Source organism: Tiliqua scincoides, chromosome 5 (genome assembly GCF_035046505.1).
Source record: "Tiliqua scincoides isolate rTilSci1 chromosome 5, rTilSci1.hap2, whole genome shotgun sequence".
Taxonomy (NCBI): Eukaryota; Metazoa; Chordata; class Lepidosauria; order Squamata; family Scincidae; genus Tiliqua; species Tiliqua scincoides.
The window spans coordinates 67738926-67763694 of record NC_089825.1 but is presented as its reverse complement, the minus strand read 5'-3'; the positions used below and the strand labels follow the sequence as shown (position 1 = coordinate 67763694).

Genomic DNA, 24769 nt, shown 5'->3' with positions numbered 1-24769 from the left:
CCAATGTACATGATGCCTCTTCTTACTACTGTGGCTTCTTAAAACTTTTTGCGAATTCTTTGTCTTTACTTTTTCAGCCTTCCATGGCCCTATGCCCCCTTGCCATCTTTTCCTGTCTGTGACTGTGGACAGTCACTCAAAAGTTGTCTCCAGTTCTCTTCTAAACAACCATCCCCATTCTCTCATTGTATAGCCCTATGTCTAAACTCCCCTCAAATATTGCCTTTATAATGTCATCTTTCTTTTTAATACCTGTTGAAATCCCATTTTCTTTGAAACTCTTGCTTAACTCCCTAATTTTTATTCCTAACACCACACTGTGTACACCTGCTTTTCCTAGTGCTCAACCCTTGTTGCCTCTTCTGTTTCCTCTTCACCTACTGTGAAACCAAGTACTGACTCATATTAGGAAGCAGAGCACTCACAGAAAATAAGAAATTAATAAGCTCTCTTCATCTTCAGTTCTATACTTAAAATGAGAGGAATGCACAAAAGGATACTACAGTATAATTCAAAGTACTGTATAATATTTCTATTTAAATAAAGAGTTTGGACGTGCGTGAAAGTTTTCTGAAGGGAGAGAGAACTCTGAACAACCTGCATTCCAACACATAATGCCAGTGTTACTATTTATTTATTTATGCATTTTTTCATATCAAGTGAAAATTTGATAAAAATCACAAACCACTGATGTACCTCGGAAATGTCAAATTGCTTTTCATTGGTTCACTCCAGCAAGCTGATTAGATAATATTTCCTTAATTGAGTTTTCTAAAACATATGCAATTATGCAGCAGAGAATACACATACAGCTCAAGATAAATAATTGTTAAGAAGTCTGTTGCTGATAATGCTTTCTTCTATCATCTTCACTCTGGTCATCAGAATACTATGTATTCTTCAAGCAACCAACCTGGCTAAATGCTAACACGTGACACAAAAAACAAAAGCCCAGTAAGAAACACTCATGTATTTTCTAAGTGCATGACCAAATTAAGCTACAAATGTTCCTAAGATATTAACACCATACCACAAATTATATTTATTGAAGTCTGTTTCTGTTACTTAAGCAGCTTTGGCACAGTTAATGTTGGAACTGTAATTTCTTTAAAAATTGGCACATAGTTTGGATTTAGTTGGGCTGGACCTTTGTCCAGAGTTTCAATGATGGTCTGCTTCATCTCTCTGCTGGCATCTCCTCTCATTGTCAACAAAGCTGCAATATGGTCATCCCTGGCAATCAAAGAAGTACAGTATTAACACAAAACCCATGGTGGTGGTTGTTTTTTTAAAGCAACTGGTAGCATGCACTATGCATCACTAAACCAGTTCCAACTGTTACCTTCCAGACAGTGTAAAATTGGGCTTGCAAACTAATTTTCCAGTCTCCCATTGTTAGAAGATCACTTTTCACAAGCAACCCATATACTATGATGCGTACTGAATATTATAAATTATGGATCCCCAAATCATTTCTACTCAGTTTCCTCAGTGCACCAATCCTAGTGTCAACCACATTTCTATTTTCATAGACCTTAAACCAGACTGCAATTACCTGACTCCAACAGCACCATTACATGCCTCCAACTTTCACATGCCACATGCAACCCTATCCTACCTCCCAGCAATCCCACCCTAGAAGCTGAATAAGATTTCTAAATATCAGTGGAGTAAAATTCTGGAAGAAGTTCCCTTTAATTTATTAATTAAATTTCTCCAGTTTCAGGACATTGGATAATGTCATAAAGAATATTTTCTTCTAATGCTTCAGGCTCACAGGAGTTAGAAAGGGTTCCAACCTATCCAAGATGTTTATTTTCTTCCCACTTTGGGCTAGAGTACAGACTTTCATAGCAGAATGGCACTGATGTGCTAAAGGACCATGAGCCATCTTTCAAGAAGAGTATTCAGTAATAGCTGGGTTTTGCTTTCTGCCTGGTTTCCAGAAAAACAATTTCTCTCAGATCAGATTGCGAGGGTGGGGGGGAATGCCTTTTCCTGTACCATGTGATGTTATAGACTATTTTTTTGAATCTCCTTGGTGTTGAAGCTCCTTGGTTTGCTCTTGCTTTCTGCTTGTAACATACTAGTTTAGGTAAGTCTGCCAAAAGATTATTAGGTGATGTAAAAGTTGGTTTGCACCTGATTGGGGTTAAGTATCACCCACCTACCAACTAATCTGCAAATTCTTTCCCAGACAATGGATGTTTCTTCATAATATACAGTGCTGCCCCCAAGACAACTCATCTTTCTAAATCCTACTCCAAGGACCACCAAGGTAACTACATAGTCAAATCTTCAAGTAAACCTGTTTAATAAGACTACATGATAGCATTCAGGTAATTTGCAGATTTGAGAATCAGATAATAGGAGACATTATGTGTTCAAACATTGCCTTAGTACGGTATGCTTGTTGTGAATAAGAATTTTTATCATGGGGAAAAAAATTGACATAAAATTGCATGTTAACATTTTTTCCTCAAGCCTTCTCATGATCATGGAAGAGAATACTGTCAGAACGTTAACTATATTAAATGACAGTATTACCTGATATCTGGGTGTTTGCTAACCAAAGTTGAAACTTCTAGATAAAGTAGTGAAGGATCCGTCAACTTGAACACTTCTGCAATGGCTTCAATTACATCACAAAGACCTTCTGTGTCCTCCCCAGATCCCTATTAAACATTTTAAAAATATATATAATCCTTTTCAGACATCTCCTTTTACAAGTATGTTAAGCACACAAGTAGCAGCATGACAGGAAGCAGGCAAAAAGTTGTGACCTAAATTTAGAAACTACAGCAATTCACCACCAACATATACCATCCCTTGATTTCACTGGACACAAGTGTACCTAAGTCTGGGGTGAACGATAGCTATTCAATCTAACAAAACATATTTCTCCCAAATCTGTGCATGGAAGTCTTGTATACATAGAAGATGGCTGTATGGCTATTATCTTACATTGCAATGTTAATTTCAAACAAGATATAATGTTTAAATTAGATGGCCTATCACAGTGTTTTTCAACCTTGGGGTCAGGACCCCAATTGGGTTGCAACATCTCAGTTGTGGGGTCATACCAACTTATGGAAATGAAAAAGGTTGAAGACCACTGAGCTAGAGTCCCACCAGGTAAAGGGGCAGGCAGTTGGTGTACCCCTTCACGTACCAGGACTGTCTCCCAGTCCCACTCAGGTTCTTAGCAGTTGTGCTAAAATAGTTTTTACTAGTGCCAGTCTACATGGTAAACTTTTCTACTGTCTGTAATAAGAATATTTGGTTATAGTGAACAGAGCTGGGAAGGCACTAAGGGGGCAGAAATGGGCAGTGATGGGGGTGGGGTGGATGGATAGGGTCTTGGGAGGGTGCGGGATGGTGGGTTCCCAGTCTCATACTTCAATATTTATTTATTGGGGTCATGGCATAAAAAAAGGTCGAAGACCACTGGCCTCTCATATGTCAGTTTTCTCAGCCTTTAATTGTAAAAACAGACTATAAAGGCCCCCCTCCCCACTTTTTCTTTTCTTCTTCTTAAGGACAGATTACTTTGTCTACTGACTGGCTGATTAATGACTGCATGGTGTTAGCTCCAGCATGGCTCCCTTCCTCAACACTGGTCCTGTTTAAAATGTTGGTCCCCCAGCATGGTCTGCTCTGTCCTGTTTATCTTGAATAGGATCAGTGAAGAGGAAGGAAGGCCATGTCAAAGCTGCAGGTAAAGGAATAGGGGTAGGGCAGGATCTGGGTCGTTGTGCTCAGCTCTCATTACTCCATGGCTTAAGCAGTCTGGTGGAATGAGGAGGTGGTACAACAGTAGCAGCAGCATTTTTTCTCCCTCCTTTCATCTAACAATGCTGGAGGAAGAGTTGAGCCACCACTGTCCTGATTCTCTTCCAGAAGGATAAAGGAGATTGATGAGCAGCAGGCCAGAGAGAAACAGCCAGTAGACAGGGCGGCAGGGCTCACCTTGTCAATTTGATGCTTGACACAAGGTTTTCAATCCACATCCATGGGTGCGACAGCCCTGTCTGAATTTTATGAGGACACAGGGAAATTTCCATGGCCCAGATTTATCAGACTTTCATAAGCATGGTATATAAATGTTGCTGAACAAACATTTATACTGAAACAAGTATGATCAGCTTCCTTCTGAGAAGCAATTAAATGTTGAAAGTGCATGGAGAGCATAATGTTTAGCTTTTTATTAAAATATATTATCATATATTTATATATACTGTCAATCTCTCTTTGTGGAAGTTTAACAGTGGAAATTAACTGCATTAGATCATCTTGTGTTTTTATACTAACAGATAACTAAAGCAAATCAATGGTTTAATACAGGGGTGCCCAAACCCCGGCCCTGGGGCCACTTGCAGCCCTCAAGGCCCCTCAATGTGGCCCTCAGGGAGCCCCAAGTCTCCAATGAGCCTCTGGCCCTCTGGAGATTTGTTGGAGCCCACACTGGCCCGACACAACTGCTTCCAGCGTGAGGGTGACTGTTTGATCTCTCGCGTGAGCTGTGGGATGAGGGTTTCATCCCTTCAGACTGTTTCACGTCTGTGATGCAGTAGCAGCAGCAAAGGAAAGGCCAGCCTTGCTTTATGCAAGGCCTTTTATAGGCCTTGAGCTATTGCAAGACCTTCATTGATTCATATAAGTTCATCTTTAATGTATTCATTTATGTAAACTTACGTAAATTTATTCAAATTTTAAATGTAAATTAATTCTTCCCCCTCCCCCGGCCCCTGACACAGTGTCAGAGAGACGACGTGGCCCTCCTGCCAAAAACTTTGGACACCCCTGGTTTAATATAAACTTGATACACCATAGCTATATTTTTAAACTACTCTGCGATGACAATGTGAAGAAGTGATATACTGACAGTGCAGAAGCATTATGACAGTGCTAGCGAGGGAAAGCCCAGGATATCAATTTCTAATTACATCTATTTTTTGTTTCTTTTGACCTCTTAGTTTTCTGATACTTACAGCAGCAAGTTTCTTGAACAGAAATCTGAATTGTTCAGCTTCTCTGTTCATCCTTTCAGCACCTTCTCTTCTTTCTTCTGAATTCTTGAAAGTTATACGCTTTAACATAATAGCTTTAATGTACTCCACAACAACTCTGCGATGGCACTCCATAGTCATTTTCTGATAGAAAGAAATAATCAAATTATGCAACTGATAACCAGTTTATTACTTTTAATATGTCATCAAAGGCTAACATTACACTTCTACAATGAGTTGGGTATTACAAAATTAACTCTGGTTCAGTGACACATTAGGCGATACATGATCACTTGCTGCGATTGTGTCTAAATGGCTCCTGAATTCTATAGCAGATTTGATGGTGGGTTCACTATTTTCAGACAGTAGCTGTGTAGCCATATAGGGAGCAATAGCTCATCATTGCTCTGGATACCTTCACCCAGAGCTGTCCCTTGGGTGAGGCAACTGGGGCAGCCACCCTGGGTCCCATACTTTCATGACCAGGATCACCTGCACCCCGCCCACACCCTTCTAGGGATAGCTCTGTATAATGTTCAAGGTTTATAATGTCTATAGCCCAATCCTACAATTGTCTACTCCAGCATTTCTCCGCCAGCAGTACTTGTACCACCAGTGATACTTGAGGTGGTGTCTGGTGGTACATGCAGGAACCCTAGACCCCCGCTGCCTGGCAATGAGACCATCCATGCAACACGACAAGTAGCAGGAGGAGGCTTGGCTCAGCAGGCAGAGCTCCAGCATGCACTTTTCACATACTCAAAAAAGCCCACCCCTCTACCTTGAGCCTCTTACCAATGTCTGGCATCATCACTAGTTACTTCCAGTGGTAATTCTAATAGATGGATGATGCAAAATGGTACAGTGGGAGACAAATGTTGAGAAATGCTGTTCTACTCAGAAATAATTCAATGGGAAGAGTGTTTAGAAATGCAGCTGTGGACTGTGCTGCTTCACACATACAAATAAGCACTTGTCTCTCATAAAGCAGGCAATCCTAGGAAATAGTGCACCCATCAACAGTACATGTCACGGAAATGATCATCTGCCTACTGCTTGCCTAGTGGTTCCATCCCCTTTTCTCATGCTCAGAAAGTGAGGAAGGTTTACCACCTCGTTCACCACCACTTCTTCTAGTGGTTGATGGAAAAAAAATCTTGGGAGCTTGTTAGTTCCTCTGCTAGCCACTTGACACAATAGCATCAGTGCTGAATATTGGAGAAAGTAAACCCCACCCTCTTCTCATGCATACTAGAAGAGGATGTTGCTAGGAAAGATGGTGGGCTGGTGTAGGGTACACAGCATTCCTCCCCCACCAGCTATCTCCCCTTGCCCAAGGTGAAGTTTTCAGTTTGCCTCATGAATAGGCTGGCTATCATGGCCAACAAATAGACAAAAAGACTTGCTGTGAGATGTTTTTTCCTGCTCAGATTTGCAAATCTGCAATTATGGAATTACGAATGTAAACAATTTGCTCAATCTGTGAGAACCACTGGTACAATGAGGATGTGAAAAACCTTTTTGAGCAGAACAGATCAGTGGTATTCACCTTCAAATATTTTTTGGCAGATTGCCAAGGTACCAAGTATGGCCATTATAGTGATATTAGGCTTTCACCATTTCGGCACAGGAGTGTGAGTATGTGAGAGACAGTGAATTCAAAGTCATAATAAAATGCTCAAGAACTGTAGAACAGTATGTAACGTCAACGGATGACACAATTGCATGTTAAATTAGGTTTGCAAATACCTTCTTACAGGGCTTCTTTATTCTGGCAAAATCATTGAAATAATCTTCTACAGTTACACATATTGTATCTACAGCATTGGATCCTGCCAGCCATTTCCTTGTCATCAGCTCACTGAGATGTGGCTAAAAGAGAGATAGAGTGCACACACAGAATGAATATAGGTTATAACCATGTTTAAACATCTATCTGTGTTCCCCACTTACATCTAAGAACTGTAAATGGATAACCGCAATTATTTCAGAAAATTGGAACTCGGTCAAATTAAATAACTATTGCCTTCATGGGACTAAACATTCTGGGCTCCTAGAGAATAGGAACTTATTTTTATAGCATTATTTGAATATAACAACTTGAGATGTTCATCTATCATGGGCCGAGAGAGAGAGAGAGAGAGAGAGAGAGAGAGAGAGAGAGAGAGAGAGAGAGAGAGAGAGAGCGTGCGCGCACTTCTATATAATTTACAAATGGAAGAATTTGGTATGATATATAAAATTGAGTAGCTGTAAATATTAACTATTTTTATAGTTGTCATTCTCAAGAACTCACAGTTCAATTGACAAAGTTGACTATTACTTACAACAGCTTGTGCTATAATCAGCACACATAAGATGCGCACTGCAATGTGCATTCATGCCCAGATGCATGTCCACACATGGTTCTCTTGCTAGAGCACAGCATATATGTCCGTGTTCCACTTCAGACTAACACAAGTACTCTTCCAAAACAATTTTTAATTAAAAAGAAGGAGACCTTTGATGGAAATAAAGTTTAACCTCTAAATCCATGAATACTTCGTCTAGCAGACTTGAGCATCCTTCCTTGGCTACCTCATCTAGAACTGCATCAATGCCTGCATGGCTGCTTGTCAACATCTCTTCCATTGCAGGAGTCAAGTACTTCTTTTTCAAACTGATGATAGATTCCCTGTGATAAGCAAGACAAAATCCTTAAATATCAATATTGAATTGGCCTTCATGTACATGTATTAGTTAAGGGAAGAACAATCATGGGATGTCACTTGATACGCTAGCCTCCGTTGAGGGGAGCAGGCCATTCACACATATGAAATAGCTGCTCAGGAATCAAACTCTTGTGTGACAGATGAAGTTATCTTTTGACAAAATATGACTGGGCAAATCAGCACCAAATGCAAAATGTTCACTTGGAACTCCAGTGGTTTTCAAGCCATTGAGAAGATCAAGAATAGTGGACAGACTTCTCTGAAATAGTGATTGCCAGGGCCCCTGCAATGTTCTGTCACAAAAGCTCTGGGATTCCCCAATGGATGAACTGAGGTAAAAAAAGGTACACTCAAGGTTGAGAACCACTGGCTTAGATAAACTCTGTATTTGAGGCTGCTTGCTCCTACATGATAACCGGGCTCTAGGGTTTTTGTGCAACTGACTGACTTTTTGGTTTACAATACACTAGTAAAGTGATAGAGATTCAATCATTCATATGGCTCTCTTTTCTTCTTTGCACTCTTACAGTCACAGCTGAAAACCACTCCTATAATCCTTAATTCTACAGCCTGATTTTGGCATCCGTGGGAACCCCCCCCCCCCCCCCGTGAATGCCAAAATCCACAGATAAGCAAAATCACCAGTTGGGAACCACCTGGATGTGACTGGAAGTGCCTTTCCAACACCTCCAAAGACCTTTCTGAGGCCCAGAGAGGCTGCGCACAGCCTCCCTGGGCCTCAGAAAGCCTCCTGGACATGACCGGAAGACACTTCTGGTCACGTCCAGCATCTCAGGTCAGGCTCTTCACCATGGGTTTGGAACCCGCAGTGAGTTAAATCCACGGGTTCCAAACCTGTGGATAAATAGGGCAGACCTTTACAAGAATCTTTTAACTGGACATGCCAGGAATTGAATGTGAGACTTTACACTTGCCCATTCTTTCATCTGCATAGCCTTGCCTGGTGATGGAATCTAGGAAATGATTTATAAACATGAAGATTTTTTTTACAACAGATATAAGAAAGGGGGGAGAAATTACAGTGGGTTTTTCATCCATGGTATGAGACCAGTTTCCCTCCAGATTTGTGGTTTTGCATGGCAAACATACCAGGAAATCAAAACTGGTTCAGCAATTGATCTTACTTCACCCCCATGCTTCATACATGCTGACCCCATTTCTAAAGGACTGTTGCACTTTTATTTATACATTTGTCTTCTTCAAAACGTTTGACTTATTTAAAGAAGTTGTAATATCATGAAACCCCACCCTGATTGCAAGACAATAAGTACTCTCCACAAGCAGATCTTCCCAACCAAACTCCATTATGCTAAAACATGCAGTTTGGATTGCACCCTTAATCTGCTCCAGTATAATTTACTTGGCTTTGCTTAATGTTGTTTTAAATTATTTTATTTAATGTTTTTATTAATTACATGTCACTATAATTTTATTGTTGTACACTGGTTTGAGCATTGAAAAATGGTAGAAAATAAATAAATAAATAAAGTTATAATAGCAAATCAATTTAGATTTTCCAAAACTTACTTAAAGGTCTGACAATTGTTGATGATAGCAACCATATACTGAACATAGCATGGATGAAACTGACGATTTCTTAGGTGCTCTTCCTTATATAAATGTGCTTCTTCTTTGTACCTACATAAGACCAAAATCCCAAGGTTTGAAAAAGTGATAAATTATTCAATATACTGAAATTATTTAAGAGCAGTTCAACAATTGAGCCAACTAACAAGGGAGTGGTGGGTTCTCCTTCACTGAAGATCTTCCAAGCAAAGGCTTGACAAGCACCTTTTGGAGATGCTCTAGAGAGAACAAGATGGCCATGAAGGCTCCCTCTTATGCCAGGATTCTAAAATCTATTCTGGATGCCAGCTGGCACAGCAGTTTCTGGGTAGCAGAGAGAATGGGGCTTCTTGATGCAGGACTAGCAAGTGACGGAGGCATCCACAAGCAACAAAACAAAAGAATGAACAGATGGACAGTAACAGAAGGTACATGAGGGGGGTCTGTGACCCAGCTTTCTATAGACAAAATCCCTATCAGACAACCTAAAGGCTATTATGGGGTGAGCTCATCAATGACAGTTCTTTTGTGTCTTGATGGCCCTTGACAGTCCATTCCTGGTTGGAGATGGTTGTCCTCTACCTTTTCTACACCAGGAAGGTGCAGCAGGGGATTCCTTGATTGCTCTGAAGGCCTGTGCCTCAATTAACATAATTTATTACTGAATTTGCAATTATGTTACTGAGGAAAGTCAAGGTTGAAGACACTTCTTTTGTGAAATTGCTAATGGAGAAGGTTCTCAGGATGTAGTCTTGTTTAAATTTGCTAGCAAGCAAAGTTTGACGAGCCATAGAACTTTCCAAAGGAAAGGCTTATCCCAAGTGAATGGGAGGGTGTGCTCTACTGAACAAAAGTTTATCCCTTTCCCTAAAAGTCTAGGGGACCTGACGATTCTTGTTATCAATTCAAGGAAAACATCACAAGACAGGTCTAGGTCATGTTTGCCTGAAGTGCACCCAGCACCACATACACATGTATATAAACATGTCTGGCAACAACTCCTTCCCTCATGGCTCACATTTATGGGAGGTAACCTCCAAGGTAAACAACAAAGAGAGAACCTGGTTGTGTATTTAAAGAAAATGTCCCCGATAGTGTAATCCTATGCATGTCTGATCAGAATATTTTCAGTGGAATATACTCCCAGGCGTGTACAGAATTTCAGCCTGACAGTCCAATCCTAACTTTCCACCACCAATGCAGAATGTTCCCTTACCTTGAGGAGGCATCCATGACTATCCCCCATGCCCACTGGAGGATGCAGTGCATGCCCTGTTGGCACAGCTGCATCAGCACTGGAAAGTTGGTTAGGACTGGGCTGTTAGTAACATAAAAGCATTGAGCTAAGCCTAATATTTTAATTTTACCTGCTGAGGAATGAACTCATTTGTTGAAGGCACAAATGTAGAACTTTTAGTTTCAAATCTTCACTTATCTGGGTAGCCACTTGAAGATTCTGTTCAAACATCTAAAAAGCAGAAGCCAATATTGCATTTAGTCAAAATGCCAAGTTACGAGTTATGCTTCTTGTAGGCTGGTGCTACAAGGCACACAGTGATACAGTGCCTCTGCTCTTGGTGGAGGGTGGCGCCTTCGGTGGGACAGTGCACTGTGCCTATACCCTCACCACAATTCCTACAATCCACTTGCTCTCCATCAATCTTCTAGCCAATTATTATTACAGATATTTTGCTGGTGATACATAAAGAGGTTACCTGAGGACCCACATTGCTGTTACTGTCCTGAAAACAGTTAATTGGTCAGACATCAAACCACTAATACTGCTGTAGTGATGAGCTGATAGGGAATCTGATGATATGTCCAAGGAATTAACTGCTGAAATGTAGGTGCAGGAAAGTTATTCACAGCCCAGTCCTATCCTCCCCATCATTGGCCAAACACATGTTCTGCCGGCAGAAGGATGAGATGTCACTTCTGTCAGCAAGTGCAGCATAGTCATCTGCGTAATCACTGGTGCCCAGGCTCACTGACCATTGGAGAAGACTCCATCTACCAGTGTGAGGTGAGTGGCAGAGGGAGGAATAGGGGAGTAAGGAGGTGGGATCAGCAGCACTCCCATACAGCTAGATCCTATCCCTCTCTGCCACCATTACACTCCTCAGTTCTATCCTGGCAAAATAGCTAGCTCAGGACCAAGGAGACCCACAGGGAAAGTGGAGCCTTTCCCCAGGAAAAGGGAACAAAAATTCCCTTACCCTGAGGAGATCTCTGCAACTGCCCCCCCCCCCACCCTAGGATGCAGTATGTGCTCCATTGGCCTACCTCCATCTGTGGGGAGCGGGAAGGAAGGTAGGACTGGGCTGCCCATCACCCATAATGAACAAAATGAACCAATCCAATCCATAAACGAAAAACAAACCATATATAGTACCCATCAATCCATTCATTCCTCAATTCTCAAAATACATTTTTTTCTACATTAATTTACAGAAACCAATTATTATACCTGGAATACAATAGCAGGGAGTGTAGTTTGATAATATCCATCTTGATCTGCTTCTGGCTCATTTTCTTTTAGCCAGTCTTTTTTATCTGTCTCTAGTGCTTTTCGTAGCCAGCCAATGATGTTGGACTAAAGAAAAATTAAAGTTCAAGAGAAAACAGAATTACTTCATCCTAATTCAAAAGGAAACCAAGAATAAAGGGGTTCAAATTCTCAACCACTATGTTTCAGCCACTTACTGATCACAAATCACAATTTTAAACACCACCACCCAATCCACATTAGGAAGGTTTGTGGTAGCATGCCAAACTGCAATGTGTGTTTCAATATGAACCACTGATTTGCCACATCAAGGTAAAATCTGTGCTGGAAAAAAAGTAATAGCATTCATATTTATCTCTTTGAAGTGGGCAAAACTACTGCTCCCACTTACTGTAAGAGTTGACATGTATGTACTAAGAAGCTCATCCACTATTTCTTGAGAGAGTAAGGGTTGCAAAGAATTGGCATCCACCTCTGGTGCAAGTGCTGGGTTTCCCATCATCTCTACACTGAATTCAAGAGAGAACAGACAGATGACAAGTGAATAAAAACACAAGTTAAATTACAGTATTGCTGCAATAGAAATTATAGCCAGGATCTTCTTTTTCCTAGCCCTTAAAGTCTGTAATGAAAAAATGAGCAGGCCAGTGGCCAAACATTTTAGAATAGGGCAAATAAATCCATGCAAAACAGCAAATACAGAAGTACAAGTGTTCTAATATTCTTAAAGGTATTAAATGCAACAATGTTAATCTTCATACATTTAAATTGCTAAAGCATTTCTCAACTAGTGAAATTTGTACCACTGGTGGTATTTGAAGTGGTGTCTGGTGGTATGCGTGGGACCCCCAAACTCCCTCCACCGGGCATTCTGACCAGCAACGTAATGTGAAAAGTAGCAGGAGGCTCAGCTCTGCAAACAGAGCTGCAGCATGTGCTTCTCATGCACTCGAAAAAGCCCTCCTGTCCACTCTGAGCCTCTTACCAGTGTTTGTTGTGTAGTGTCTGGCCTCCCAATCCAGAAGTAAGTGACTATGACATCATCGTCAGTTACTTCTGGTGGTACTTCCAATAGGTGGACCATGTGATATGGTAAAGTGGAGGACAAACATTGAGAAATGCTGTTCTATAGTAAATTCCTTGAAAAATAGTTATCTTGAAATAGAATGGTATCTGCTATAAGTGAAAATCTGTTTAAATTTATCCCAGGCACAACACTGGGGGTGCAGGCAGGGGTTACGAACCCTGCCTATAATTAATCAACTTTCAGTATAACAATATTTATTCAGGATTATGATTCACCAAGTTCAATGAACTTCATCCCTTGTAAATGTGCAATCTTAGAAAGATTATTCTCATTTTATACCCAGCTTGATATTGATAAAACTGAAATATCCATCAGTGTACTTGTACACATTTGGGGAAGGGTCATTATAAGACTTTGCATGCTGAAGGTCCCAGATTTAGTCTCTGCACCTCCAACTGAGAAAAGGAGCTACCACAGCTCGATAGGAAAAGCCTAGAGATCATAGAGAGCCTCTACCAGGCTGAGTACAGGGCCACAAGGACTAATGGCCTGACTTTTCATAACAAGATGCCATGCTTGAGACCCATGCTAAAAACTATGAGAACAAGCAACATATAAAAAATATCACCCATAACTTTCCATCACTGTATATATACCTATAAATATCAATTTAAAAGAGGTGTTACTCCATTTATAGCTACTTGCTGAACACTGGAACCTTACCTGGTATAAGTATTTAAGACCCATGTTAAAAGGCTAACAATTTCATTTGCTTCCAGATCTTCAGAAGCCAGGTCCTGCATGCGTAAGGACAATGCCTGGTGATACATACTTAGCAACCTTTTGAAAATTTCATAATGTGGTGGAAAGCATTGATCCATCAGATTTTTAGCAACCAGCAGGTCATCAAGAACGTATTTACGGATAATTTCCAGATGGCGAACAAGCCACATTTTGTCAGATTCTCGTGTATCTGCTTGAGTGCCTTCAATCCTGGTGGTGACAGTTCGTTCCAATACATTAAACATTTTCTCCTTCCACTTTTTAGGCCTGCCAGGAGGGATGAATCCAGTTTGCTTTTTCCGATCTAACATACGCCTGTCTATTTTCTCTTCCCTCTCAATTATTCGGACAACTGAAACCAGCAAGGTTGGATCAAGACGAACAGTGCCTAAAGATCTCTGAATGACCATCCAGAGTTGCTTGGCCAGCTCTTCAGAAAGCTTCTGCATATCTCCAAAATAGTTATCAATGAGGTTCATGTCACGGGTGTTCTTGCTGTCCATACGGTATTGCTCATACATTAGATCATCACGAGAACACTCTAAATCCATCAGCTTTCGATGGGCTTGCAGCAATTGCCCCTGCTCAATCAAGTCTTGGGTATCCTGAACTATTTCTGGCACTAAGAGGAAAAAAGTTATGTAATGTTACATCATACAATCTGTAACTCTTCTTTCAGAAACAAAGTTGCATGAGACATAATGCAAATTTGACCATTTCTTTCCTTTTCTGAGAATTATTAACCAACCAGTGTCAGGCCAGGGGATGGGCAGGTGGGACAAAAGCCCCAGGCACTGCACCTGTGGCACAACCTCCACTGCCCACCTCTGCTGCCATTCTGCAGGCAGATGAAGTGCTGTGCAGTGTTCAGGACTGATCCGAAAGCCTTTTGAAATGCTCTTAAGCAGTACTTACAGGAAACTGGAAGTACTGTTTAAGAGTGCTCCAGAAGAGTGCTCCAGAGCAGTCCTGAACACCACACAAGGCTCCATGCGGCTATGTAAGTATCCTGGGGGGTGTGATGGGGGGAGGGAGTGACTTTGCAGACCTGAGCCCTAGGGCAACATGGGGCTAGGTCTGTAACTGAAGCCAACCTTAATGGTGCCTCTGATGATGTTACCATAGCATTACAGTTCTATTGTTCCCTCAGTGTGAAGCTACATATCATACCTGAAAATATATTTTTGAGATTTTCTACAGCAGCTGCAAGTTGGCTGTGTTGAACTACAGCATCCTTAACATCTTTGAGGTTTTCTATTGTGTTGATACTTTGCCTCCAGTCTTTATTGACATCAATCAAAGAACGCTGAATGTCTTTGACATCATTCAATGCATTGTGCAGTTGACTTAAACCAGTTCGGACTCCATCTAGCTGTGACTGGATTGCTGCCTGAAAAGACAAAGCAAAGTTTAGTTTGCGTAGAGAATGGGCTAAGAACTTCTCTGATAACACAAAATATTTTGTAAGACATTGTTGTGATGGTGACAAAAGAAAATAGCATAACAAACCAAACAACACACAAGGGCAAAACTGAATATATAAAGAAACATATGAAGTATTCAAGAAGTTACAGGAAAACAAATCATAAGAAAAAATATGTACAACACTACAATGAAGCAATATTTAAAAGGAAATCTTATAACAAAAACAGAAGCTTAACCCATTTATGTTCAAGCAATATAACTACCATTCCTTGAAGAAAATCCTACCTATGAGTTAATAATAGATAAATAATTTACTGTACAATACTAGCGACACTCAAAATTGTGATTAAAAACTAGATCGAAAGGACTATACAAATACTTCTTGGTTTGTGTTTATTGAACAGGAACTTGAATTTGCAAAACTGAGGGGTGTTGGTCATAGGGTATGAAGGCCTACAATTCAAAAATAAGTCTAAAATCCCACTGCATGCAGGCAAGTTCTAAGGCTGTAGAAGTTCTATTAATTCCAGTCAAAATATTTGAGTCTGTATTTTCCAAAACAGCGCAACATTTCTGTAACATCATAATCCAGTTTCCCCACTTCATTTCCATTTTGCCCAGGGAGCATTAAAATCTATGTGAAAATATGTGGAGGGCCTCATAGTGTACTTCACATGGAATCTGAATGCCCATTGGGAGATGAAGCCTTGATTAATAATAATAACCCATGGAAATGATACATAATATAGGCATATTTTTTTCTGAAGCATTAGGTAGTGGTTTTCAGTTCAAGATTTGAACCTTTTTAATCAATTGAATTGGGAGTTAAAGTAGGATTCAGGCACATCAAGGAGGCTTTTGTGAGATAAGGAAAGCACTGAGGAGAAGCATGATCTCATATTAGGAGGAGCAGATTGGTAGGCCAAAAAAAACAACACCACCTAATTTTAAATGGACCAGTAGTATAAATTAGAAAAGAAAAATTAAATTTCAAATGCTAAATGCCAGAGGTGTACCATGTTGTATGTTGCTGCAAAAACACTGTGGTGTAAGGCTCATAGGCTACAGCCCAATTGTATCAGATGAAGTGGGCTCTGCCCATGAAAACTTACACTTCAGTATATTTGTTAGGCATATATATTTGTTTGCCATTTGGGAAAATGAGAGTACTCTTCAGTCCAATGAGACAAGCCCCTGGGGTAAAGATCCTAATTTGTTCCCATCTTTTTAACTATTTCTCCCTGTTTTGGACCTTCTAATCCCACAGAGGCTTGTGACAGCACAATCCTGCTTCCCTAGCACCCAGGATGCAGCAGCACCAAAACGTTGACCACTGTATCCAATGGGGCCAGGGAAACACTGCCAGATCTCCTTGGGGTCAGGGAACTTATATTCCCTTACTCCGTGCAAGACCAAGGTGGCCTCAAGGAATCTCCTCAGATATGCATCCACTATTGAGCAGGCACAAATTCAAGGAGACCCATATCTGGTCTCTAGGCCAAGAGGGGTGTCAGGATATGGTAGCAGATCCTGCCCATCTCTGCCCCCTCCCAGTCATGCTCCTCCCCTCCCCCGCCCAGTTCTACCTCCTCCCTTCCCTCCCCTCCCTTGAAATGCCCTGCCACTAGACAGCAGCAAAACGCACCGCTGGGAGCCCTCACTGTGTGTCCTCCGGTGCCTCAGCCCCACACTGACTGCCACTGGGTCCTGTATGTCTGGTGCAAAAGCGCCTTATGGAACGTTTTGTGATAGTCAGGCAAGTGGTGCCAATGGAGCACCAGAGCCAGGCCTGACAGGATCAGGCCCTGCAATTCCTCATCATCCTAAAAAGCCTAGATGAACCATCCAGATGCAGTAGTCATCGCCCTTTGTTTGAGCGTCATCTTCTTCCCCAACTGATCAATAAACAAAGAGCTTGACTATGAGCCAGTTCACTTAACTGAGAAGCCCACCTGATTTCTAAACTCAGGTGACTCCAAAATATCTAATTGCACAATGCCCTCAGTGATATATAGTGAGATCAAGCCTTCCCCACCATCACTCAAACTGATGTTCAGGTCTGTTGTTTGAAGCAACTGCTATTTCATGGAAGGTTTGCCTGCCCATAAATGCAATGCATTTAGTATAAGGACCAAAATCCTGGAACAATGCAAGTAATTAGGCTAGGATCATACGCAGTTAGCCACAGAAGGGTTTTGCTTTGTTTTCACTTCCCTTTTAATATTCATGCCAAATTTCATCATCCATTCATTCCTTTCATCTTCTTTTGTTCATGGATCAACAGTTTTTATCCTGGGTTGCCCTCATCCTCTTTTCTCTGTCTGTGAGTGGATCACCTCCTTGCTTTCATCCTTTGCCATTTATTGGTTTGATTTCTCAGCCCATTAGTAAGCTTCTTCTATTTTTACTGTTTTACCTTTTGGTCTATATTCACTCCAAAGGGAGTGGGCTGCTAGGCCTCTCAGACTGTCATATTCCACCTACTGTTTGATTTTAAGGGATCCCCTGGATTTTTGGGGCTTGAAGAGAAAGGTTTTCCTCAAGGCAGCTTCTTTCTGTCCGACTTCCTGCTTTAAGCAGCAGCAGCAAAAGCATACCTTTTCTTACTGGCTGAACCAAGAGTAAGTAGGCCAAGTGAAGCAGACAGCAAGGGAGAAGATTGTTTTTGCTAACAGCTAGATACTGTGGCCATTTTGCTCTCCCCTTACAAGCCCACACACTTGAACGGGCAGGAGGGGAACTAGAAGCATCTTGTTGGGAAGGCATATTTGAAGAAGAATCCTGCATCTGCAAGACAATGAAGGCCCAATCCTATCCAACTTTCCAGCACCGATGCAGCAGTGCCAATGAAAATGTGTGCTGCATTCTGGGTGGGGGGGAGAGGGGAACAGTCACAGAAGCCTCCTCAAGGTAACATTTGTTCCCTTACCTCAGTGCTGCATCAGCGCTGGAAAGCTGGATAGGATTGGACCCCGAAGCAGATAAGCTCTGACTTCTTCCAAAACTATGGTTCTACCATAGTTAACAGTTTTACCAATATTCTAGACAACCATATTCTGTTCTTAGCTAAAACAAAACAGGCTCAGTTTTGATGTTTCATACCTTCAGTCTAGCTTCCACAGAAGCTTTCTTACGTGCTTCCCTTCGACGATATTGTTCCACTTTATCTAGCTGGTCTGGCCGTTGAAGCATCCCAGCCACCCGCTGTACGGCAGTTGCAACTGCCTCCTTGCCTGTTTCCTCCATTTTAAAACAAAGGCCTACAATGCAGAGTTCCTCATATCTCAAGGGACACTGGAGAAACAGAATAATAAAATATTTAGAGAGCCATTTTATCTCAAACATAATTTATAAAATGAACAGCTCCAATACATTTGCTAGTGAAAAAGACAATTGGGCAGCAAACAAAGAATGCACAGGTCAATAGCTGCACAGGTCTGACAGCATGCTATGCTTGTAGCATGCCAGCAAGAGAAAGACATATTACAAATAGAAGATTAATTACTTCATTTAACTTCTCCATTTTAAAACTACTCAGTGATTGTACAGCTGAACTGTTCACACTGTCAGAAGATTGACCTAGTATCTGAGTGTGCTATAGTGAATGGATGCTCCATTACATTAGATTAGGGATCTTGCCTTCCCAAACACATCATTGTCCAAGTTAACCCAAATGCGAGTCAAATGGAGAGTGGATTCACATGAAAAAGCATCAGCCACCATAAAATAACATGCGCAGTTCTCTGGCAGCACCTGTTGGTAACATATGGAGAGCAACATGTAGCCAAGTTGCCCATATTATAGATGCAACTAGAGCCTATGCAACTTTGTTACACAAGTTCACCTTTAGATACAAAATTCAATTGTTCCTAGCTTAAGGATAAGCAGGCACAAGAGATGGTGGGGGAGGCTTGTTTTAAGTTTAAAAACTCTTTTTAGACTGGGGGGGGGAAGAGATCACTGGTATATACAGGGGGAAAAATGCCCTGGGTGCTACCCAAGGGGCAGTGCTGAGAACTCTCCCCCCCGCCCCCTTTTTTCAGGCCTTTGGTTGGCAACCTTCAGTCTCGAAAGACTATGGTATAAGCCTACAGCACCTGGTATTCCTAGGCGGTCTCCCATCCAAGTACTAACCAGGCCTGACCCTGCTTAGCTTCCGAGCCTTTCCTTTTGAGGGCACCTCAGAAGTCCCTCAGGAGTCCTGAGAAGGCCTTCTGGGAACTGTGGAAGCTGTGAGCAGTCCTGCCAGCCCTCAGAAGGCCTCCAGACACACCCAGTGGGGGTGCAACATTATGGGAAGAAAGCAATTTGTGATCCTGGCTCCAACTCCAATCAAGGAAAACTTTATTTTTTAAGTTTTAATTTAAAACTTTATTCTTTGAAACAGAATATTTTAACTGTAACAGTTAAATAGTAATACAGTTTATTGTCATTCAAATGATCTTGTAATTAATGTCAACAAAACTAAAATTATGGTTTTTTCCCGCTCCTGGACTCCTTCTATATGGTCAATCAACTCCCAATCTTACATTCAAGTTAAATCTTTTAAATATCTAGGTTTACATTTTCACTATAATTTATCATGGATTCAACATAAAAAGTCAGTTATTTCTTCAACAACTACCCACCTTTTGGCTATAACAAATTTTTATTTTAATGCAGGAAATCAATACATCCCAGCAGCGATTCAAATTTTTAAAGCAAAAATTATTTCTCATTTATTATATGGTATCCCGATATGGATACAGGCAGTTTCTAAGGATTTGGATCATATTGCTTCTTCCTTTTTTAGAAAGATATTAGGTATTCCTAATCTTATACGGTTGTCCACTATTCTGTTAGAACTTGGTTTACACCTTCCCTCCACTTATGCCTGGCTTTTTACCTTTAAGTTTTGGTTAAGGATTCATTTATCTCCTTCCCCTGACTCTTTAATTACAGAATTAATGAGTGACACGTATATCTTTATTTGGTTTAAAATAGTGGAAACTAAACTCCACTCTATTAACCTATCAGTAGAATTACTTGCTGATCTAAACTTATCTCAAGCTTATAAAATTATCAAAGACCACCTTTTTCTAGCCGAATTCAATACTTTAAAAAATTCTCTTAATTTGACCTGTTCCCCCCTTTCCCTAGGTCTTTTTCCGCAACATGTTGTTGCCACTTCAAACTATTTTTTTCACCTCACTAATCCTAGACTGAAGAGAGCCTTCATGCTCGCTAGACTCAACATATTTCCCTCAGCTGTTCATTATGGTCGTTTCATGCGAGTTCCTCGCGAGAAACGATTATGTTTATTCTGTGGGGAGACCCCGGATACTCTTTTACACATTTTGCTTTTTTGTCCCTCTCATGATTCTCATCGTAGGATTTATCTAGAATCCTGGATTTCTAATTTTCCCCCTCAGGTATCACCCCTTCCCCAGTTGTTGGAAGACTCTATTGCTCCCTTGACGTATTCAGTGGCTAGTTTTCTGGCCTATACATTACAAAAAACGCCGGACTTTAGTTCTATAAAATCTTCTTTAAAATTTTTGTAGTCACCTTTTTCCATCTAACACCTGTTTTACTGAAAGGATAAGGTTGTCCCTTCTGGCTCCTTTTCTTTCTAGATCCTATTTCTTTTTTCTCTATTTAGTTTTCCTGAACTAGTCTAGTGGATAACGGTTGTATTGTTCCACTTTGTTGTCAGTTGTTTGCTGTAATATTTATAATGCCAATAAAGGTTAACTAACTAACTAACTAGTAATACAGTACACATGACAAAACAAACCTACTTTCTCTTATAAGTGTCTTGACCAAATTGAGAACTTGTACAGAGAAACACAGTATTTTGGGTAAAGATGGTGGATCAGAAAAAAATTATATTTTCAGTTTTAGTTGATGCCAACGTTTGAACTATAGTGTGTTCTTGGAAACAAAATTTCCATTTTCTTTTTTAAGCAACCATATTGTACTAAAAGTTTTCCTTATTGAGAAAAACAGAGGTAGCATAAAACCAGGATGAAATTGTGACTGAAAGAGTTGTTTTAAGTTGACCACCTTAATATATGAGGCAGAGTTGATGTTTAAATCAGGGAAACATCTGATTTACAACTCATTTAAACCACAATTATTTTTACTGCTCACAAATACCCAGATTTTTTGGGGGGTGGGGGGTTGTTCCACAGGAATCTGATGCCTCAGAAACAAGAATATATACAACTGGGCTGTAGAACAGCTTTGTGAAATATGGACACCTACATACGTTCACCACCAAAAAAAACAGCATATCAAACTCTGTACAGAGTTATAAAAGCTTAAATCCATAGATCAGGGGTGTCAAAAGTTTTTGGCAGGAGGGCCACATCATCTCTCTGACACCATGTCGGGGGCCGAACTAATTTACATTTCAAATTTGAATAAATTTACATAAATGAATATATTAAAGATGAACTTATATGAATGAATATAAAAGGCCTTGCACAAAGCAAGGCTGGCCTTTCCTTTGCTGCTGCTGCTGCATCACAGATGTGAAACAACAAGCAGTGGAGGGAGCCCTCATCCCACAGCTCACTCAAGAGGCCAAACAGTTGCCCTCATGCTGAGAGCAGTTGCGTCGGGCCAGTGTGGGCTCCAACAAATCTCTGGAGGGCCAGAGGCTCATTGGAGACTAGGGGCTCCCTGAGGGCCACATAGAGAGGCCTTGAGGGCTGCAAGTGGCCCCAGAGCCCGGGTTTCAGCACCCCTGCCATAGATCAATGGGGTCATTTAACTACGCATAAGATCAGGCTATAATACTTTCAAGCAGCTCAAAAGTTGTATACTGTACAGTGAAAGAAAGGGTGAAGGCTGAGAAGATAAAGCATCCCTCAGCTGCAATGTGAGCCAGTCCTCCTCCCAGCTATGTAACTGAAGTGACAGACATGTACACCAGCAAATTAAGTACTGCTGAACCATAGGTCTTGTTCTCTGAACACCCTGTTTCAAAGTGAACTGTCCACACTTTATTTTTGGTTTTGTTGTTACTGTTGTTGTTTGTGACTTAAAAGCACCAAATCTGCTGCTCTATTACTTACAAGAAAAGGACATTTAAATAAAAATAAGAAACTGTTCTGAGGAGTGGATGGGAGGCTTTGGGTTGATAACATGTGGGGAGGAGTATAGTGCAATCAGCATAGTGCACAAGAGCCTTGTGAACTTGCAGAACCAGAACCCCCCACCCCCAGAACTCATTTCCAGATCTAATCATGCCATAGAAATACAACTCCTGTATTCATGTCCTCCTGTAAGAAAAGGAAGAGCACCTTCTACAGCAGCCATTTTCAACCTTTTTCAGCTCACGGCACACTGACAAGGCACTAAAATTGTCAAGGCACACTACCAGTTTTTTACTTACATTAAATCACTACATTACAGTTAATCTTCAATTAATAAAATTAATACAATTAAATCATTACACGACAAAAAAATTGACAAGAAGCATGGAGAGGGAAGTATATGTGGTTTCTGAAAAGGAGGAGAAATTCTATGTTCAAATTCTTATCAAAAGTGCCAGAAAGTGTTGGCAAGGACAGGGCAGGTTGATCATATGGTGGGTGAGGGGCAGTGAGGAGACATGATTGAAACAAGTGCAGGATTAAACTGGGGGTGGGAGAGAGAGAATGTGAGACAGTGATTCTGTAACTTTGAAAGGTGTGGACAAGTGGGGGGAGGGACAGGAAGAGAGTTGCTAACTGTGATTGTGAGATTGGGGGGGGAATATGCCTGGGAAAGGGGGTGGGGTGGGGGAGAGGAAGAGAGAAATGCCAATTGCCTGCTTGTGTATTTGAGAAAAAAGAGTGCAACCAAAAACCCAATCCTATGCATGCCTGCTCAGAAGTAAGCGCAATTATAATCACTTCCAGGTGAGTGTGGATGGGATAGCACCCCCAGAGCCCAATCCTATGCATGCCTGCTCAGAAGTAAGCCCCATTATAGCCAATGGGGCTTACTCCCAGAAAAGTGTGGATAGGATTGTGGCCCAGCACCCTTCCTCTAAAAGCCCCAAAGTGCAGGGAGGGTCACTTTGGGGAATTGCAGACAAACTGGCAAGGAAAAGGGACTTTCAGGAACCCTTTTCAGTCAGCCAGTCCTTAGGTTGGGGGCCTCAGCAGACTTGCTCATATGTACCTGCTTGCCTGCTTCTGGCTCCCTCTTCTCACTCACTCCGCAGCTCCCACCTCCTGGCTTCTCTGGTTAGGCAATCAGCACGCAGGCAGGCAGGCAGGCAACAACCACCTTTGTGCCCTACCCTATGCATGTCTACTCCAAAGTAAGCCCCATAGTAGCCAATGGGGCTTACTCCCAGGAAAGTGACAATCAGTTTGCAGCCTGAGTTGTGCTCAGTAGCAGGAGCAAGCTCCAAGTTCAGCTGCTGCATGGGATGCAAAGCAGCCTTGACCAGCCCTTTCCCTGGCTGCTCCCTTGCTTGTTCTCCCTGTGCGGGAGGCTCAAAGCAGCCGCTTCCGCCTGCCTCCTCTGATCCCGAGGCACACCTGAGGCAGCCTCGCATGTGCCACGTTGAAAACCACTGTTCTAGAGATACTGCAGGCAGCACAAATGAAAACTTTTTTTAAACTTTGACCTGCCTCGCACTTAAAAACAAATGTCACTTCTGTGTGTGAATTTGTATGCATGCCAGCCAAGTGTGGGTGAATGAACACAGGACTCCACCTTGCAGCAGGGATGCGAGGTGAGTGGGGAGGCAGGTGAGGCAGAGCCTCCTCACTGCAGTCCATTGAAAGCGCCTCCCCACTGGAGTCCTTCGAAAAGCACCATCGCCGCATGAGGCACCCAAGCACCCACAACCCACGCACTTCCACGCGAGGATTGTGAGGGCCTCACACGGCAGTGGCGCTTTTTGAAGGACTCCAGTGGGGAGGCTCTGCCTCCCCAAGGGCGCTTTCCAAAAGACTCCAAAGGGGACGCTCTGCCTCCCCTGCCTCCCCACCCACCTCAGCCCCTTCTCTGCAGCTGGCGCCTGTGGTGGTATGTTCTTTGCTGGGTCCTGGAGGAGGCCGCCATACAAGCCTCCCTCCTCCCAGCACAAGAGAAGCCTACAGACACTGAGAGGCCCTCCAGCCTTTAAACCTCGCCACACGCGCCCCGGCCCCACGAGAGGAAGGGGGCGCCTCGAGAGAAACGAACGCCCTCGGAGAAGAAAGGCAGTTCCCCCAGAAGGCGACCACCCCCGCGCGCCGCAACGCGTGATCACCCCCTGGGACGACAGGCCTCCAAATACCCCCCCCGCCTGTCTCCAGGAGCAACCCGCCCGTCTCTGAAGCGAACACAGAGTCACGCGCTGCTCTCTAACGCAGTCCCCCCCCCCGTGCTTACCTGGGACCTTGGCGACTTCACAGCAGCTACCGACAGGCAGATAAGCAACGCGCATGCGCCGCATTGCATCGCCCAAGGGGGAAAAGGGAACGCGAACAGCTCACAGCGCATGCGTGCGCTTAACCCAAGGGACGGCTTTTGCTATGAAGTGCGCGTGCGCGAAAGTTTCGTCTCCTGCAGGGAGGTGCGGTGGGTGCGGAAGCAGGTGCATTGCTTCCACCCACTGCATGTTCATGTCCATTCTACAGATGTGTTTTTCTTGATCTGTGGACAGTGGCTGGCATGCAGCTCTTCAAAGCACCAGGCTCTTGCCAGAAAAATGTGAAAAGTCTCCTTCCCAGCAACAGAAGGAGAGACAGTT

At 42.2% G+C, this 24769-nt stretch overlaps 1 protein-coding gene across 1 annotated transcript; it reads right to left on the bottom strand.

Annotated features, from left to right (window-relative positions):
* Positions 1-615: 615 nt before the first annotated feature.
* On the bottom strand, positions 616-24476 carry EXOC3 (exocyst complex component 3). Its single transcript, XM_066627969.1, has 13 exons — positions 24409-24476; positions 18151-18342; positions 14794-15013; positions 13564-14245; positions 12205-12322; positions 11775-11900; positions 10675-10775; positions 9269-9379; positions 7533-7683; positions 6759-6881; positions 4992-5153; positions 2548-2675; positions 616-1233 (listed from the first exon to the last, which is right to left on the bottom strand). Exons 2-13 carry the CDS (start codon positions 18292-18294, stop codon positions 1062-1064), a joined length of 2238 nt encoding a protein of 745 aa, XP_066484066.1. The 5' UTR covers positions 18295-18342; positions 24409-24476; the 3' UTR covers positions 616-1061.
* Positions 24477-24769: the final 293 nt, after the last annotated feature.

Coding starts and splice junctions, on each gene's coding strand:
- EXOC3 (XM_066627969.1), bottom strand. CDS start 18,294: ATGGAGGAAACAGGCAAGGAGGCAGTTGCAACTGCCGTACAGCGGGTG. Junction 11,901..12,204: donor CATACATGTCAACTCTTACA/GTAAGTGGGAGC, acceptor ATTTTTCTTTAG/TCCAACATCATTGGCTGGCT. Junction 5,154..6,758: donor TAAAGAAGCCCTGTAAGAAG/GTATTTGCAAAC, acceptor TCTTTCTATCAG/AAAATGACTATGGAGTGCCA.